We start from the raw sequence: 16,600 nt of genomic DNA on the forward strand, positions 1-16,600 counted from the left end.
TCTATGTTCAAGGAACACCGCTTCATACATACACTGTTGTTAGCGACGTAGCCACTACGGCCAATTTCATTTTTTGACATTTTCATTTGCGACCACTTATCAGAACTTCACTTTTTCGTCCCGGCCAGGTGAATACACGAGTATCGGTTCGCTGGCTGTGTCCCGTTAACACCGGCGTGTCAATTTGTTGCTGGTGGCAGTCCTGCGAGGTAAGTTGAAGTAGCTCGTTAGCCCGGATACCCTGCACTGATGGGGGGTTGGTTGTTGTGCTAACGTAGCATGTGGCTACCTGCTATATAACCTTGCCGAACAGACCAGGTAGAGCGAGGTAACACCGGGCTGCTTCTTTCTGCGATGAGTTAGTGTTTTTTTTTTTTTTTGTGCTGCTTTGTCGCCTTCCGACAATAATACCGAGCGGGGTTTCAGCCGCGGCTCTGTTCGCTCGCACTGCCGATAAGTTGGTCAAGCTAGCCTAAAGTAAAGCTAGCAGAGCAAAGAGCGGCGACCATGAATTAGCTGACATGCTAACACCGAGCAAACGGACCTGACAACACACATATATATATATATATTTTTTGCTGCTTTTTGCTATATAAAATTTAACTATGTGTGTCTTGTTTTTTTGGGGGGTGGTGGGACAAACGTTGCTGGCAGACGAGCTGTTCGTTTGACAACAAAATCTTCTGCTGGCGAACTTCTCGCAACAACTTGACGTTAATGCGACGTTATGTAGCGGCTAGCGTTAGCTCGTTAGCTCGGCAGCTAGCGCTCTTCCTGACCTGACCAGCTAACTTAGCACGGGCAGAATTAATCATCGATCATGTAAAGTTTTTATATTTAAGTACCCCGGTGGAGCTGTTGCCCCATATGTTACAGACTAAGCAGCCGGGTTTGTGTTCGCGTTGTCAGCCTTCAACCTAACGAGCGACGGTTAACGTCAGTTAGCCGACACGTTCAGCTCATCATTTTTATTTTTTTTAATTTCTTTATTTTCGCAAGCGAAGTCCTGTTTTTTTTGTTTTTGTTTTTTTAAACTGAGGACGATAAGCAGATGATTTAACCCCCCCCGAGAGTGACCCACAGATACATATATATATATATACAATCCTCTGCTTGCCACATAGCTTCGAGCTAAAAGCCAACGTCAGCCATCAGACGAGCGAAAGCGGTCAGCTCACCGAAGAACGGATGGCGTTAAGCTCGGTGTTTGGCAGAGAGGGGGAGGGGATGAGGCAGCGAGAGAGAGAGAGAGAGACAGCGCCTACATGCCTTAAATGTTGGCTTGCCGCTCTCTAAACGTTTTTGTTTTTCTTTCACTGTCGTATTTGGCTTCGCGTTGCGGTAAAGACGTATTTTGGAGCTGGGTATGCGACAGGCGGCTGAAGACTGTGCGGCTCAGCCACCGTGTTTTCCGAAATTGGTGGTGCAGGGCAGCGAGGTACAATGTCTGCTCTCCGCTGATCAACTGCAGTGACGTCTGCTTAGGGGTTATCAATAAATTACTTTTCCATACACGTTTTTTTTTTTTTTGTAGTCAGAAAGGCTACACGTCCTTTTGGTTATGCAATCCTCAATTATGTTTGCCGATTTTGTGTTATTTTCTTTTAAAATGCGAATATATATATATATACGCTCTGATTTTTCTTTTGCTGACAGTGGACCATGTGTGTATGAAGCCACATGGATAATAAATATATAGATTGGTTTACAGCTAAACATTTTATTAATTAACTTGAAAAAAGATTGTATGCACTGCCAATGATTTAAAAAAAAAAAAGGTGTTATGCACTCAAATTGGGATGTTATATTGTCAGTAAATGTATTTATATACTGTGTAATTACCTACCCTGTATCTCAGATTTTACCCTGTTGTGAGTTCCTTGTCTTAATTTATATATATTAACTCTGGAAACTTGATTGCACCTGGTTGACGGAGCTAGGAAGCCCATAGCAGCTGTGCCTATTACTTGAAAGACGGTCCCTAACCGGCTGTCACAGCCATTCTGCTGAACAATGATAGTAGTCTTTTTTTAAGGACAGTAATGGACAATAATTTCCTTACATGCTTTTCTTTTGATTAAGTTTCTGACTTTTAGGGTTTCTCCCTTTTGTGTGTGTTTATGATTTCATTTCGTCGTTCGCTTTTTAACGTGGTACACGTTTATATAGGGCTCTTGTTCATCAGTGTGCCTTTTCCAAGTGTAAAGACAGTGCACAAATAAAGGATGGGATTTCTTTTTAGTACTTACATGTATTAAATATATCAAACTGTCACTGTGTTGGTTTTACAGTTATAGCTTAGTTATGCAAAAAATCTATTTACTTTTACGACACAAAGTTTTATTTTATTTTTTATTATACTGAAATTTTAAGATGCTTTACTCTACAAAATCTGACCTTGCATTAAAGTTTTTATTTAGAGTAGACTGCACATTCTGATACTTGAAATAGTTTGTTAAAGTTCACAGATGAAAACCCAACAGCCCGTTTATTGTCCGTCTGTTTTTTTCCCTCCACTTTAGCTTTGAGTATGCATATACAATGAAGAGGCGTGTGGAGGACCAGGAACTAATATTTGCGCCCCAGCAACAGCAATCACGTCGCCCCCCTGTTCAAGGTATAGCAGACAGCTTCCAGCACCGGGCCCTCGCCCCAGCCCCTACTGTGATAGAGGCAGCTGCAGACAACATGCAGCCATCTACCGGCATCCAATACTCTCTCCCCCAAGGCTACCAGGTATGAATCAGTATCAATGTATTCGCTTTGGACAGCAGCTTCCAGAGCAGGAGTTGCTGTTATATCCTGTTAAATAGCTCTTTAGCCACCTCTGAATTAAATGTGTATTAAAAAAGTTGGTAAATCTTGCATTATAAATGTTTCACAGTGTAAGCTTAAAAATTAAAAAAACCTTTATTCAGTGTAATTATAATAATATGTACACAACTTCTAACCCCACTGAGGACATGGTAATCTTTTATGGTTTATGGATCCTAAAATTTTAGTGTTTTCTTCCTTTAAAGGTGCCTACAATGCCTCAGAGCACAAGTGGACATGGACACGGACATAACAATACAGCACCTCATGTTGGTCCCCACGCACACAGCCTAGCGGTTCAGTCCCAGGGCCCAACAGTGGTCCAGGGTCACGTTCATCCAGCTGCACCCATGACTTCAACTCAAGGACAGCAGCAGTTTCAGCGACTGAAGGTACCCCTACATGGACAAATATACCAAATATACAAGACAAAGTCACAGCCATGTGAGCCAAGTGTGATAACGTATGATTAAATCTCAAAAAGGTTTATTTCACATAGTACAAAGCAGCATTTGTACTATGTGAGGTGATTGGCATGCTTGAACTTTTTGTTGACTTTTCCCATTATACGTTTTTATTCTGCGTTTACTGGTTACAGAATGTTTGATTCAGGGGAAATCAGAACTTTGAAATTTTGTACTTTTTGCTTTTTAGGTTGAAGATGCCTTGTCCTATCTGGATCAAGTGAAGCTGCAGTTTGGGAATCAGCCACAAGTTTATAATGATTTCCTTGATATAATGAAAGAGTTCAAGTCTCAGAGGTGAGTTCTAATTGCATTGCCATTTTCCTTAACATCTGGAGAAAATCCATATGTAGTATTTCTACAAGTTCTACAACATGTAACACGTGGGACAATATCTGTGGACCCAGTTAATATTGAAACAGATGCTAAATAACTATCATTTATTCTGTTACTACAGCATAGACACTCCTGGAGTCATCAACCGTGTATCCCAGCTCTTCAAGGGCCATCCAGACCTCATTATGGGTTTTAACACGTTCTTGCCACCCGGATATAAGATTGAGGTTCAAACCAACGATCTAGTCAATGTGACCACGCCAGGTCAGATCCACTACATCACTCCCCATGGTATCTCTGTTCAGAACATCCCTGTAAGTGGAGCATCCAGCCAACCTGTGAGCCATCCCCAGCACCAGAGTCTGCCACAGGCTGGCCCACATACTACCACCACCACTGCCGCTGCCGCCGCCACCACCACCACCACCACCCCACCCACCCCAACTCAACCTGCTCCAAATAAAACCAGCAAGGTAGAGGCTGCTATATTGATCATTGAACTGCGTATCATAGACTAAAACATATTCTGGGCTTCTTTTTGCTCTTTTGTCACAAACTGAAATCTTTTTTAGATTTGTCAAAGAGAATCTTGATGATTGTAATGACATGCTTGTGCTTTTCTGTCAATCCCATAAGCCAATTCAGTCTCCAGCCCATACACCAACCAGCCAGCCGAACCCTTCCATCCCATCCTATGCCTCACCGCGTTCACCATCAGTTCAGTCCCACACTCCTGTGAGCAGCACACCGTCTGGTGGGCCACCTCTCCAAAACAACCAGCCTGTGGAGTTCAACCACGCTATAAATTATGTCAATAAGATCAAGAACCGCTTCCAGGGTCAGCCAGACATCTACAAAGCCTTCCTGGAAATCCTGCACACATACCAGGTAAGAAAATACACGTCAATAAAAAAGTATTCAATGTATAATATAAAGAGCTGTTGGCTCTGTGTGTGCTACATAAGTGTGTGATCTGCCTGCAAAGAGAAAAGAAAATGAGATACACCCATTGGTAATCTCACCACCTCTTTTTTATGATACATTTATCAGAAGGAACAACGAAATGCTAAAGAGGCAGGAGGTAACTACACCCCAGCACTGACTGAGCAGGAAGTCTACACTCAGGTGGCAAGACTCTTCAAGAACCAGGAGGACCTGCTGTCAGAGTTTGGACAGTTCCTGCCTGATGCAAACAGCTCAATGGTGAGTCTCTTTGAACATACTCCTAAAGCATGGCCTCCTTTAACTGGCATTTATAAACTAATATGGTTGGTGTGATTTCCTGGCTGTTGAAACTGTCTTATACTAGTGTTAAATGTTGATGAAATATCATCAGGGGTTTAAGAAGCATTGTAAAAAATGCCCTCCTGGACACAAATTGTCATGGTCAATAAAGGATCACTTAACCTAACTTGGATTTTATGGAAAGTAGTCCATGAATATATAAAATCAGCTGTTTTTCCATGTATTGGAAATATAGCAAATAACGACACATTTGAAACAGTTGCTTAAACACTTGAGTCACTTGTTCCCTACATTCATTAAGTACCCTCACTGCTTCTTATTCTGCCTGGACAGGCTGTTGTTTTTATATTGAACTTCTGCAAAAGGCAAACATATTTACACACATTTCCTTTGATACTTCCTGTTAATTTATGTGACATGTCTTTGGTGAGATTATAATGTGTTCTTCTCTTCCCAGTTACTGGGCAAGACTACACCAGACAGGGCAGAGTCGGTGCGTAATGATCATGGTGGCACAGTAAAAAGACCCTTACTGAACAACAAACAGAGGCTGAGCCAGAACGGCCTGCCAATGAGGAGACCTACTGGAGTGGGAGCCACACTGCCTGTCAAGGTACATGCCACTCTAAATGCTGACTCTGTATATATTCAGCTGATTGTACTGTTGGACCATTTTTGAGATCCTGCAACAATCATAATTTTGTCATGTCTTTATACCCTTGCAGAAGAAACCCAAAATAATGGGGAAAGACCATGGCATGACGGAAGTCAGCAAACATAGCACCAGCACTGAAACAATGTTCTTTGAGAAGGTCAGTATTGTTATATTCAGTCCTGGTATTGTTTATATAATTCATACATACAAGGTGAAGGTGATTACTAAAATGTTACTGATATGATGAAATCAACTCGTGGGAAAGTTTGTTCATTTTGTTTTTGTCATCACTGGAAATGCTCTAACAGGTAAAGAAAGCTCTTCGGAGCTCTGAGGCGTATGACAACTTCCTGCGGTGTCTTCACATTTTCAACCAGGAAGTAATCTCACGTGCAGAGCTGGTGCAGTTAGTCATCCCATTTCTTGGGTGAGTTCAGTAATGTTTTATTGCCTCTATAACCGCATTGCTGTGTATTGTAGCTAAGTCATCAACTCCATATTAGAACACTTACTCAGTCAGTAATTCTGTTACTCCTCAGTAAGAATTTTAATATTTAATGAGCAATATATTTTTATGGTTGTTCAGATATGACATTGTTGCACTTGTCAGTTTAGTTTTTAATTAAATATTGTATTGATCTGTTTCAATATCCATGTACATCATTTAAGACTTGTATATTTACTACCAATATCAACGTTACACAGTATCAGCCAACCGCAGGCCGTAGCCTCACTGTTAGATTGTTTAATTCACATACATTGTGGTATGATTGACAGAAAATTCCCAGAGCTTTTTACATGGTTTAAAAACTTCCTGGGCTACCGAGAGTCAAGTCACGGGGAGTCAAGCCATGCAGAGAGTTTACCCAAGGAACGTGCAACAGAGGGCATCGCCATGGAGATTGACTATGCTTCCTGCAAGAGGCTGGGGTCCAGCTATAGAGCACTGCCGAAGAGCTACCAGCAGCCCAAGTGTACAGGAAGGACGCCGCTGTGTAGAGAGGTGAGTCACTGGAGGAAGTCTGCTTATTAACAGTAGTTCTGTCTTGATAACCCATTTATTATCTCCAACAGAGCTACCAGGTACAATGGGATCAGTGTATTTGGACAGTAGCCTAAGGAATAGGACTTGGTGTTCAGTTGGTGTTTGTAATGTACCATTCACCAGGCGCCAAATGCCAACAAAATTTGCTTTTAGTGGATAAAGTGACGGTAGTCAATATTAAGTATCCTATTTGGCAGTTCAACAAAGCAGCTAAAGATTGTTTTCATTTTGTGATGATTTTTTTTGTGGCTTGATTGAACATTTAATCCAAACCTCATATTTCCATTAGTGTTTCATCACAAAAACAAGGCAAACCTCGGACTAGATTACACTGTTCATTACATCGATTTTTTTCAAATTAATCTTATATTCAGAATAAACTATGAAACATTTTCAAGTTTGGATGACTGCTATCAGTGGGGCTTGAATATCAAACTCTTTTTATATGATTTTATTATTTATTTTCCTGCTTTTTTGTGTCTTGTGATGTTTGTATCTGCTCTGACTTTGACAACATTGCAAGAGTCTTCGTACTATTGTTTTGCTTAAAACGGAAATTTTAATTAAACTGCTTGTCATATTGCAGGTTCTGAATGACACATGGGTCTCATTTCCATCATGGTCAGAAGATTCTACATTTGTGAGCTCCAAGAAGACTCAATATGAGGAGCACATTTACAGATGTGAGGATGAGCGCTTTGAGGTAAGGAATACGCAGTCCATTCACACTGTAAAGTAAAAACTACAGGGTTATAAGAATGTGTGCAGGACTTTCTCCCCATGATGCACTTTGCTTAGGAGGCAAAAGACCATAGAAAAGCCTTTTTGATTTAGATTTCCAGTAAAAACTGGACCACAATCAGACAACTCGCATTTCAATAATTTCACTGTGCGCCCCCTTTAGCTGGATGTTGTGTTGGAAGCCAACCTTGCCACGATACGAGCCCTGGAGTCAGTGCAGCGGAGGCTTTCTCGTATGTCTGCTGAGGAGCAGCTGCGCTTCAAGCTGGACAACACAATGGGTGGCTCCTCAGAGGTCATTCACCGCAAAGCTATCCAGAGGATATATGGGGACAAGGCCCACGACATCATTGATGGGCTCAAGAGGAACCCAGCTGTGTCTGTCCCCATAGTGCTGAAAAGGTTCATAGTCTGATTATAGTTTCTTGTCTGCATCTGGTCAGATTTTTGCAGTTGTTTGTATTTCACAAGATTTGATTTACCAATTAAGGTTTTGCATCACTTTTTCTGTGACTGTTTCAGATTGAAAATAAAGGAGGAGGAGTGGAGAGAAGCCCAGAGAGGCTTCAACAAAATCTGGCGGGAGCAGAATGAAAAGTATTACCTGAAGTCACTCGACCATCAAGGCATCAACTTCAAGCAGAATGACACCAAAGTGCTGCGCTCAAAGACCTTGCTCAATGAAATTGAGATGCTATATGATGACGTAAGGAAACTCTTCCCTTGACAATAGTTTCATAAGTTTAAAAGAAGGAAAACATTTATAAATATATATAAACATATGGCTCACTGTGATTGCTTTTGAAACTGTAAGTTTGAAACAGTAAATTTTTGAAGTTGTAAATGAGACATGGATCATCAGCTATTAGATTGTTTTGCTCTCTCTACAGAATGCCACTGTCTAATGAGAAAAATGCCTTTTAAAAAAAAAGTCAAGTCTAATCCTTTCTGTGTCCTGTAGCGCCAGGAGCGAGCATCAGAGGAAACTGCCACACCGCCACCGAGCGGCCCACACATGACCCTGACCTATGACGACAGCCAAATCCTGGAGGATGCTGCTGCCCTCATCATCCACCACGTCAAAAGACAGGTGGGAATCCAGAAAGAAGACAAGTACAAGATCAAACAGATCATTCACCACTTCATCCCTGACCTGCTGTTTGCACGGCGAGGTGAGCTCTCTGATGTGGAGGAGGAGGAAGAAGAAGACGACGACGAAGACATGGAGATGGATCAAGACGGCCCCAAGAAGCACAATGGCCTGCCAGGCAGCAGTCCATCAAAGTCCAAGCTCCTCTTCAGCAACACGGCCGCTCAGAAGCTGCGGGGCACAGATGATGCCTATAACCTGTACTTCGTGAACAACTATTGGTATATCTTCCTTCGTCTTCATCACATCCTCTGTTCTCGTTTGCTGAAAATTTACGGGCAAGCTGAGAAACAGATTGAGGAGGATTCCCGTGAGAGAGAGTGGGAAAGAGAAGTGTTGGGGCTCAAGAGGGAGAAAAATGAAAATCCAGCAATCCAACTGAAGATGAAGGAGCCAAGTAAGTTAGAAATGAAAGACCAGTGGTTTTAGTTTTGTTAATCTTCAGGTTGTAATATTTATGCACAATCCCTCCCCTCATTGATTTGGATTCCACAACAGAACCATGGTGCATCATATTATGTAATTTATCACCATATAACTTAACACAAATACTATTTTCTACCTGCAGTGGATGTTGATGTAGAGGAGTACTACTCAGTGTTTCTGGAAATGGTGCGTAATCTTTTGGATGGAAACATGGAGCCGGCTCAATACGAGGACTCCCTGAGGGAAATGTTTACTATCCATGCCTACATTGCCTTCACCATGGACAAACTCATCCAGAGCATTGTCCGGCAGGTCAGCATATTCATGATTATACAACTTGATTTTGATTTATGTTGCACAAAAATGCTCTAGAGTGTTTAACTTCTGTACTGTATTTAGTTCAATTCAAACATTAATTCACTTATTAATTACAAAACTTGGAGATGAGTGAATCTGTAACCCTTCACCCTCCACACTGATAGCGCTTGATCATTAAAACCCTCAATTATTGCATTTCTGTTGACATAACCGTTGCATATTAAACCCATTGCTTTCACAGCTCCAGCACCTTGTCACTGATGATGTATGTGCACGAGTAACGGACATGTACCTGAGCGAATGTGCCAATAAAGCCACAGGGGGCACACTGTCCACGCAGACGTCCAGGGCTACAGCAGAGGGGGCCTACCAGCGCAAAGCAGAGCAGCTTATGTCAGATGAGAACTGCTTCAAGGTACGACAAGCCCAGAAAGTAATGATAATGGTGTCCATCTGTCCAAACTACTTTGTTTATTTGCAACTTCCTCTGATTGCTTGTGTTTCGTCTAGTTGATGTTTACAAAGAGCAGAGGATCTGTCAGTCTGGCTATGGAGCTGCTGGACACGGAAGAGGACAACTCTGATGAGCCAGCAGAGGCAGAGGTAAGACTCATTAAGAGTCACATACACTAAGCCATTAGTTTATTATCTACACCTACGTAGCTACATACTGTGTTATCCAGCACAACAGCTCTGCACTCAATATGACTGTTATTAATATTTTTTTTGTCCTCACAAACGTTGAGGTTATTGTTGCAGCAACAATTAGTGGTTAATCAATAACGTAATAAGCAGATAATTTGATAATTAATTAAAATGTAAGTCTTTGTGAAGCAATTCCTGATCACCTGGTTAACTGCAACCTTATTGGGTAAGGTAATTAAAAAGATTAGTTATGATACCTGTGTTTTCAGGACATATTGCAACAGGACTTGAGTATAAACAATACTGGATGTGGTTTTTTTTTTGGTTTTCTTTGGTTTTTTTAACATGGATACACTTTTGATAATGATCCATATAAAAGTTGTTTTTTTTAAAAGTGCTTTTTACTGTTGTGGTTTCTGTTTTTAACCAGCAATAATTATATCTTTGGTGTTCCTCTACTGCAATTTCATGTTACCTACTGGCTGACACAAATGTCTGAAATCTGTGATATGCTCATGTTGGGCAATTATATGCTCTAAACAGTATTATATTGTGATGTAACCTACAATTTCTAACCCTACTAACACTAATGGGGGCTGGTAATAAAGATCACAAATTCCAAATTTCAAAGGCCATCATCACTAGTCTCTAGATATTTGGGTTGAAATGAAAATAGACCTTTTCTATGTGAATTGTGCACCAATATGACTATAAATGTACTCAGAAGACTGCTTTAATAACTTGATTAAAGAATATTTAAGTTAAATATTCTTTCATGTTAAGTCATTTAACATAAACATTGTCAACTAATTCTAGACATTGCTAAGAGCTGCTTCTTCTCTTACTCTCTGTTGCTTGCCCCAATATTGTAAATTGCAGCGCACTCTGCTGGATAAAGTTTACTGTGACACTAATGTATCACCACAAGCAGTTTGACAGTTTTCATATCCAATATACACCGATGTAATACCAATTTGTCTGCGATGGGTCATTATCGGTCAGGCTGTACTAGTCAGGTCCAAGTGTATGCCTGTATGCTATTGTATTGTGCAACATGTGCTTATGTTTTTTTTCTTTCTGCTCTGTCCTCCGCAGAGGTGGTCAGACTACGTGGGCAGATACCTGAACTCAGATTCTGCATCCCCCGAGCTGCGTGAGCATCTTGCCCAGAAGCCGGTGTTCCTCCCCAGGTGAGGCCCCAGCCATGTCTCCCTCTTGTCTGCACACTTTAAGCTTCTGTCCTGAGGCTCTAGTCAGCCGAGCAGCCACTCCACTGTTGACAAGCCAAACCAGCGGCCAAATACAACTCCTTTTCAGAGATAGAAACAGTGGCACTTCTGCACAAGCCTGACTTAGGAAGCTCTCACTAATCACAAATTTTGGTCATAAGAGCTCTTCCTTTTTAGTAATGGAAAAACAAAGATGATTTGAGAAGGTTAATTTAAAAAGAGTAACTCCACAGTTACAGTGAAGTGCTTGCAGTGCCTGAATGCCCTCCTGTTAAGAATCTCATCGGCCGTGAACCAACTTTTTCAGTTTCTGACCTCTGCCTCACATGGGAAGATTGCACTTTACATGGCCATCTTTTTAAAAATGGAATTTATTTATTAACTGATTCAGTTCCTTTTTAATGGGAATTTTATTTATTAACAGTAAGGTTTTTTAAAATGGTTTTGGCTTGATCATGGGTTTAGTAAACAGCTAAAAGTAATTATTTGGTTTGATTATTCACATTGTATTGAATTTAAATGATGATTTCCATTGTGTAACACAAGAACAAAAGTCACTGAATGCACAAACTGAAAGCAAAACAAATGGGTTCCACCTTTTTCATTTTAATTTAATTTTTCTACTATGTCTTTGACCTGAGTTTGAGAGACTGAAGCTCTTGTGTTGGACCTGAGAGACTTTGTTAAGTGAGAACAGTGAAGTCATGGTTTCCTTTTCTACCTTATCATGCCCTTTGTTTGTGATTGTATTCAGATCAAAGGTCCTGTATGTGACTTAATCACTGTTTGCAAATGTAAATGTTCAAATGTCCATTTGTTTAAGTCTGTTATACTCAGTGTTATGTTTGTAATAATTTTCGGTGGAAACAGTGCACTCCCGTTGCAACTTTTTGTTGTGGGTGAGGTTTTTCCACTGGTTTGACAGAGATTAGTGCTCATAAGTTTTTAAAAACTCTGGTCAAGCACATTATCTGCAACACTTGTACAGAGGAGTAGGGTTTGTAAATAAAATGATTGTCTAAATTGTATGTTCATGTTGGTGTATTTCTTTCCTGACACCCCAGAGCTGTGCATGGAGGCGTGGTTGTTTTCGCTCTATCTTAAAGCCCCAGTTGAGTGTCACATAAAGCCTGTCTTTTCATTGCTTTTTGATTTTTATTTATATTTTGTTTCTTTGAGATGGCTGTCCATTCCCATAAACATTTCAAAAGGAATTTTAGAACGCAAATAAAATCCTGTTCTTAGTTTCCTCTTATTTAACCCATTGCATAAATCTGGCACTTGACTATGATTTATCAGTGGGCTCACCCACATCTTGTCCTTTTTCTTTTTTTTTTCATTAAATCTATGAGAGATCAGCAGCACAAGAGGTCAAAAGACTTCACAAATCTTCAATGGCAGTAAAAAAAAAAAAAAAATCCAGCAGTTTCTTTTCCAGTTGTGTTGGGTCTTCATCTCATGATCATAACACTCTGTACATTGTTGGTGAAAGTATGTGCACATCAAAGTATTCTCAGCTCATATTTTGGATTGGTAACCGATCAGGCAGCAATTTTCTAGTGTTTGTTTCTAACAGTTTTTACTTGAAATTGGCCTCACTGTCATGTCTTTTATGTGGAGCCCTGAATGCAAAAATATGCTTCATGGTTTCAGTCCCCGCTCACCTGTACCCTCAGTGGTAAGTACACATTTAAAACTTTCATTCAGGTGGGGTGAATATTTGTATTTTTCTTACCTGCACAAAATCAGGATCAATTTCCAATTAAGATAAATATTTGTTTGCCAAGCATATTTAGATTCGAACTATGTGGCTGACTGTGCAACGGAAGTGCACTGTACAGAAATATTACGACTGCTGCCTCTGCTGCTCTTATAGATCCACATTTCCCACGAATGATTTGACTCCCTATCTAATTCTATTACTCGGTGAGTTGCAATGCATGGGTTTAAAAAATAATTGTTTAAAGGGACAGTCCTCTCAAATTTGACTATATTGTTCTCAAATTTGCTTAAAGTCATGTGTATTGTGCCTGACCACAGCCCCTTAAATCATACAGCGCATGCTGTCAGACACAAAATTGTACCATATGTAACATGCTCAAATGAAAATATTACTGTTCATAGATTTTAGAAATTTGTGCGAACTTTCCCTGTAAACGTGATGTACCCCTTTTGATGTGTGGAGTAATCAGAAGAATTTCTCAGGTATCAGTCCGTATTATTCATGGTTGTCAATCTGTTTTGGCTTTCAGGAATTTGAGACGGATAAGGAAGTGCCAGAGGGGTTGGGAGCAACTGCAACAGGAGAGGATGACCAAGGTCCCTTTGGACAAATCGCAGGACGGCAACAGTGAGCTTAAGATGGAGTGCATGTTCAAACTCAACTCCTACAAGATGGTCTATGTCTGCAAGTCAGAAGATTATATGTACAGGCACACAGCGCTCACAAGGGCTCATCAGGTAAGCACAGAATATAATAACGATTTCACACTGCTATCAACAAGTAGCAATTAGCAATGCGTAAATAAAAGTGAACACTATCCAGTGGTGATCTGTTTTTCTTATCAGATTTCCCTTAAATCTGCTCGACAGACAGATCATATTATTGGATTTTGGCATAGATATCTGCAGTTACATGATTTTCATTTTTCAGCATAATTACAAAAGTAAAGTAATTGAGACTTTCATTCCAAAACCCAAGGTAATGCTCATAGAAGTCATTCAAGTGTAATCTTAAGTTTACACCATTTGTGTTTATTTTTTTCTAATAATAACTCTTCTTTACAAATTATTAGAAGTTGTCAGTAGTGGGTTGTTTGTTTCCACTTCATCATTCTTGACTAATTTCTGTTACGTTTAAAATTATATGTTTTAACAGACTGGAGAAACCATGTCACAGGTCATACTTTATACGATTGGTTAACTGTTTATTTTTAGCTTGAACTGCTTACAAGAACCCTTCATCATTTATCCTGTGGTCATGCAAGGCCCCTAGTCAATGTGGATGATCGGATGTCACCTACAGTAGATTCAAAACTCAAAAGAGACATCACTTTTGGTGTCAGAACAGCTACAGCCACATTCACTTTTCAACAGTCCAGTGCATGGATACATTTTGTCACCTTGATATTATACTACCTGAATAAATGAGCTGTATTATGAACTGGTCCCAAAAGCTGAGCTGGGTTCCTCTGGTTGACGTCTCTTTCAGTCCCACCAGCGAGTCAACACACGCCTGCACAGACGCTTCCACGCCTGGCTGGACACCTGGGCCAAAGAGCACGTGACGAGCGACATGGCTGTCATCAGCCGCAAGTGGCTGATGGGAGATGCACGAGAAGGCCTGTTGTCCTGCACCACCACCTGCTGCCCTGAGGTTCTCCATTATCTCAACATTAACAAGTACCGGGTGAAGTACAGAACACTGTAATCTCTCTTATAGAAAGATAAACTGTGAACGTCTTCACACAACAAACTGCCAGTGATGACTTCATATATACATAAAAAAATAAAATAAAAAAATAATAAATATATATATATATATATATATATATATATATATATATATATATATATATACACACAGTACACACACAGTAGCTCCATGTGGATTCTTCCAACCTGCTGTTACTGGTTTCAGTTGCCAAAATCGTTTGGGGTTGTGAAATCCACAATTTAAATGAGATGTAAGTTTTCCACAGATGTGTCGGAACTGATTCAGGAAATTTATCCTAACTTTCAAGGTTTTACTGCAAATTCTGCAAGACATGTAAAATTGAGGTTTTGTCACTATATTGGAAAAAACCAATCTGTGTCAGGAATCCCATTATTAGAATAAATGCAGATTTTTATATGAGATTAATATACAAAGAAAACACTCCTCACTAAATCTTCTGTTTGTCGCAATTCACAGTTTAAATAAAATAACCTGGTTAAGCAGTTCATAACTAAAACTCAGCATCTTAACAGTGAAATAAGTGGGGGGGGTTTTTGAGGACCACCTCCTTATTTTACAGGAAATAAAAACAGACCTCAGTTTTAGTAAGAACAACCACCTGTTCTGCTAAATTCTCTTTTGTCGGACTTCCAGCTGTAAACTGTATAGCCTGTGAATGTTTTCCTCTTGGTGATAAAGGTGCAATAAGGCACTATATATATGTGTGTGTTATCTTCAGCATCTCTGGCGACTGCTGGGTAGATGCTTGGCATCAGTACAATGCCAGCAGTGTGTATCGAGTAATAATTTATGACCGCCCAAACACATGTAAATATGTTGTTTATATGTATTTTTTTTTTTTTTTTTAATCTGATGTCATTGATGTGTAGCCTAAATTAACACACTCATAGCATCAATCTTTTGGTAGAGACTGCAGAGAAGTTTATAAAAAAAATGCAAAGTTTTAACTGTTTTTTACCAAAGGATGTTAGTTAGAGATCTTTCTTTTGTGGTCTGTTGAATGTGTTGTCCCTAAAGTCTTTGTTTAGTAGAAAAACTACCCTTTTATGTGTTTCTGCGCATTTCTACCTTCGGTCTTTGGCATCGTTGTCACTTGTGGTTTTAAGATGATTGAATGTAGCTGAGCAGCAATTTCTCCTTTTTGAAAGTACAGTATATGTCTGTTTTTCAAAGTACTGGAGTCCTACCAGTACTGTCAACTTTTTCTTGTATTTAAATTTTACCAAATGGTTAGAATCTGTTTGACAGGTTCAGTGAGCTCACAGTGTGTCACCTATGAAAAATGTACATAAGTTGTTTATTTTTTATACCCTGTGTTGAAAGCGAACACTGACGTATAGTAAGTCTGTACGTGAATGTCAGCCATGTGACTTGTGTACAGTATAAGGATTAAGAAAACAAGCAAGCAATAATTCCTTCAGCTGCAGTTTATCGAAGCTATCAGTTTGTATTTCTTGATGAAATGCAAATATGAATGTTGTATTCCCTTAAAAGAGGGATGTAAACTAAGGATTTGTGTTGCCTTTTCCCCTCTGTAATTAATAAAACTGGAATTGGCTCTGTACATAGTGTAGGTGGGAAGGTATCCATCACACTGAAAGCGGTGGATATTGACATACAAGCAGCATACTTCTTAACATTAATTTTAGGGAAACAGCCAGATCCTTATAATCTGGATCTGTCATGAGCAGGATAGAAAATAAAAGAAGCTGCCTGACAAAACTTCATCCATCAACATTTTCCTGATCTCCATTTAAGGCAATGGTCAGTAACCTAACCAGCTACAGACAATCTCGGAACAGTTTATTACTTGGGTTTTTATTTTTATATTTGCTGTTTATTATGGAATACCACAGGAAGTCCCGCAGAGCTGATTGTACATAAAGACATGGTTTGTACCTCGTTTAATGTGTTTCTTCTCTTGACTTTTATGATGTTGTACATGAGTGTTAGTATGGTGTTTGGCATTAAACTATCCTTTAAATAGACAGAAGCTCAGTTGACCACTTCTTTTTTCATTTGTATGCGAATTGTCTGCAATATTTAGCGCTTTTTTTCCCACCATTTCTTTGTCA

General features: G+C 39.8%; 1 protein-coding gene across 2 annotated transcripts; it reads left to right on the forward strand.

Moving 5' to 3' along the window:
- The first annotated feature begins 7 nt into the window (after positions 1-7).
- Positions 8-16,518, forward strand: LOC127350989 (paired amphipathic helix protein Sin3a). Of its 2 annotated transcripts, XM_051378080.1 has the most exons (21): positions 8-209; positions 2,523-2,736; positions 3,021-3,206; positions 3,469-3,575; positions 3,736-4,087; positions 4,251-4,502; positions 4,665-4,817; positions 5,317-5,472; positions 5,585-5,671; positions 5,823-5,941; positions 6,292-6,517; positions 7,146-7,262; positions 7,464-7,702; positions 7,823-8,006; positions 8,262-8,847; positions 9,019-9,188; positions 9,436-9,609; positions 9,705-9,797; positions 10,935-11,029; positions 13,321-13,528; positions 14,280-16,518. In XM_051378080.1, exons 2-21 carry the CDS (start codon positions 2,542-2,544, stop codon positions 14,496-14,498), a joined length of 3,918 nt encoding a protein of 1,305 aa, XP_051234040.1. In that variant the 5' UTR covers positions 8-209; positions 2,523-2,541; the 3' UTR covers positions 14,499-16,518. The 2 variants fall into 2 exon arrangements, with proteins under 2 accessions (XP_051234040.1, XP_051234042.1); XM_051378082.1 differs by lacking the exons at positions 13,321-13,528; positions 14,280-16,518 and adding an exon at positions 12,722-13,300.
- Positions 16,519-16,600: the final 82 nt, after the last annotated feature.

This window comes from Dicentrarchus labrax, unplaced genomic scaffold (assembly GCF_905237075.1).
Source record: "Dicentrarchus labrax unplaced genomic scaffold, dlabrax2021, whole genome shotgun sequence".
Lineage (NCBI taxonomy): Eukaryota > Metazoa > Chordata > Actinopteri > Moronidae > Dicentrarchus > Dicentrarchus labrax.

Coding starts and splice junctions, on each gene's coding strand:
- LOC127350989 (XM_051378080.1), top strand. CDS start 2,542: ATGAAGAGGCGTGTGGAGGACCAGGAACTAATATTTGCGCCCCAGCAA. Junction 8,007..8,261: donor TTGAGATGCTATATGATGAC/GTAAGGAAACTC, acceptor TGTGTCCTGTAG/CGCCAGGAGCGAGCATCAGA. Junction 11,030..13,320: donor AAGCCGGTGTTCCTCCCCAG/GTGAGGCCCCAG, acceptor TTTGGCTTTCAG/GAATTTGAGACGGATAAGGA.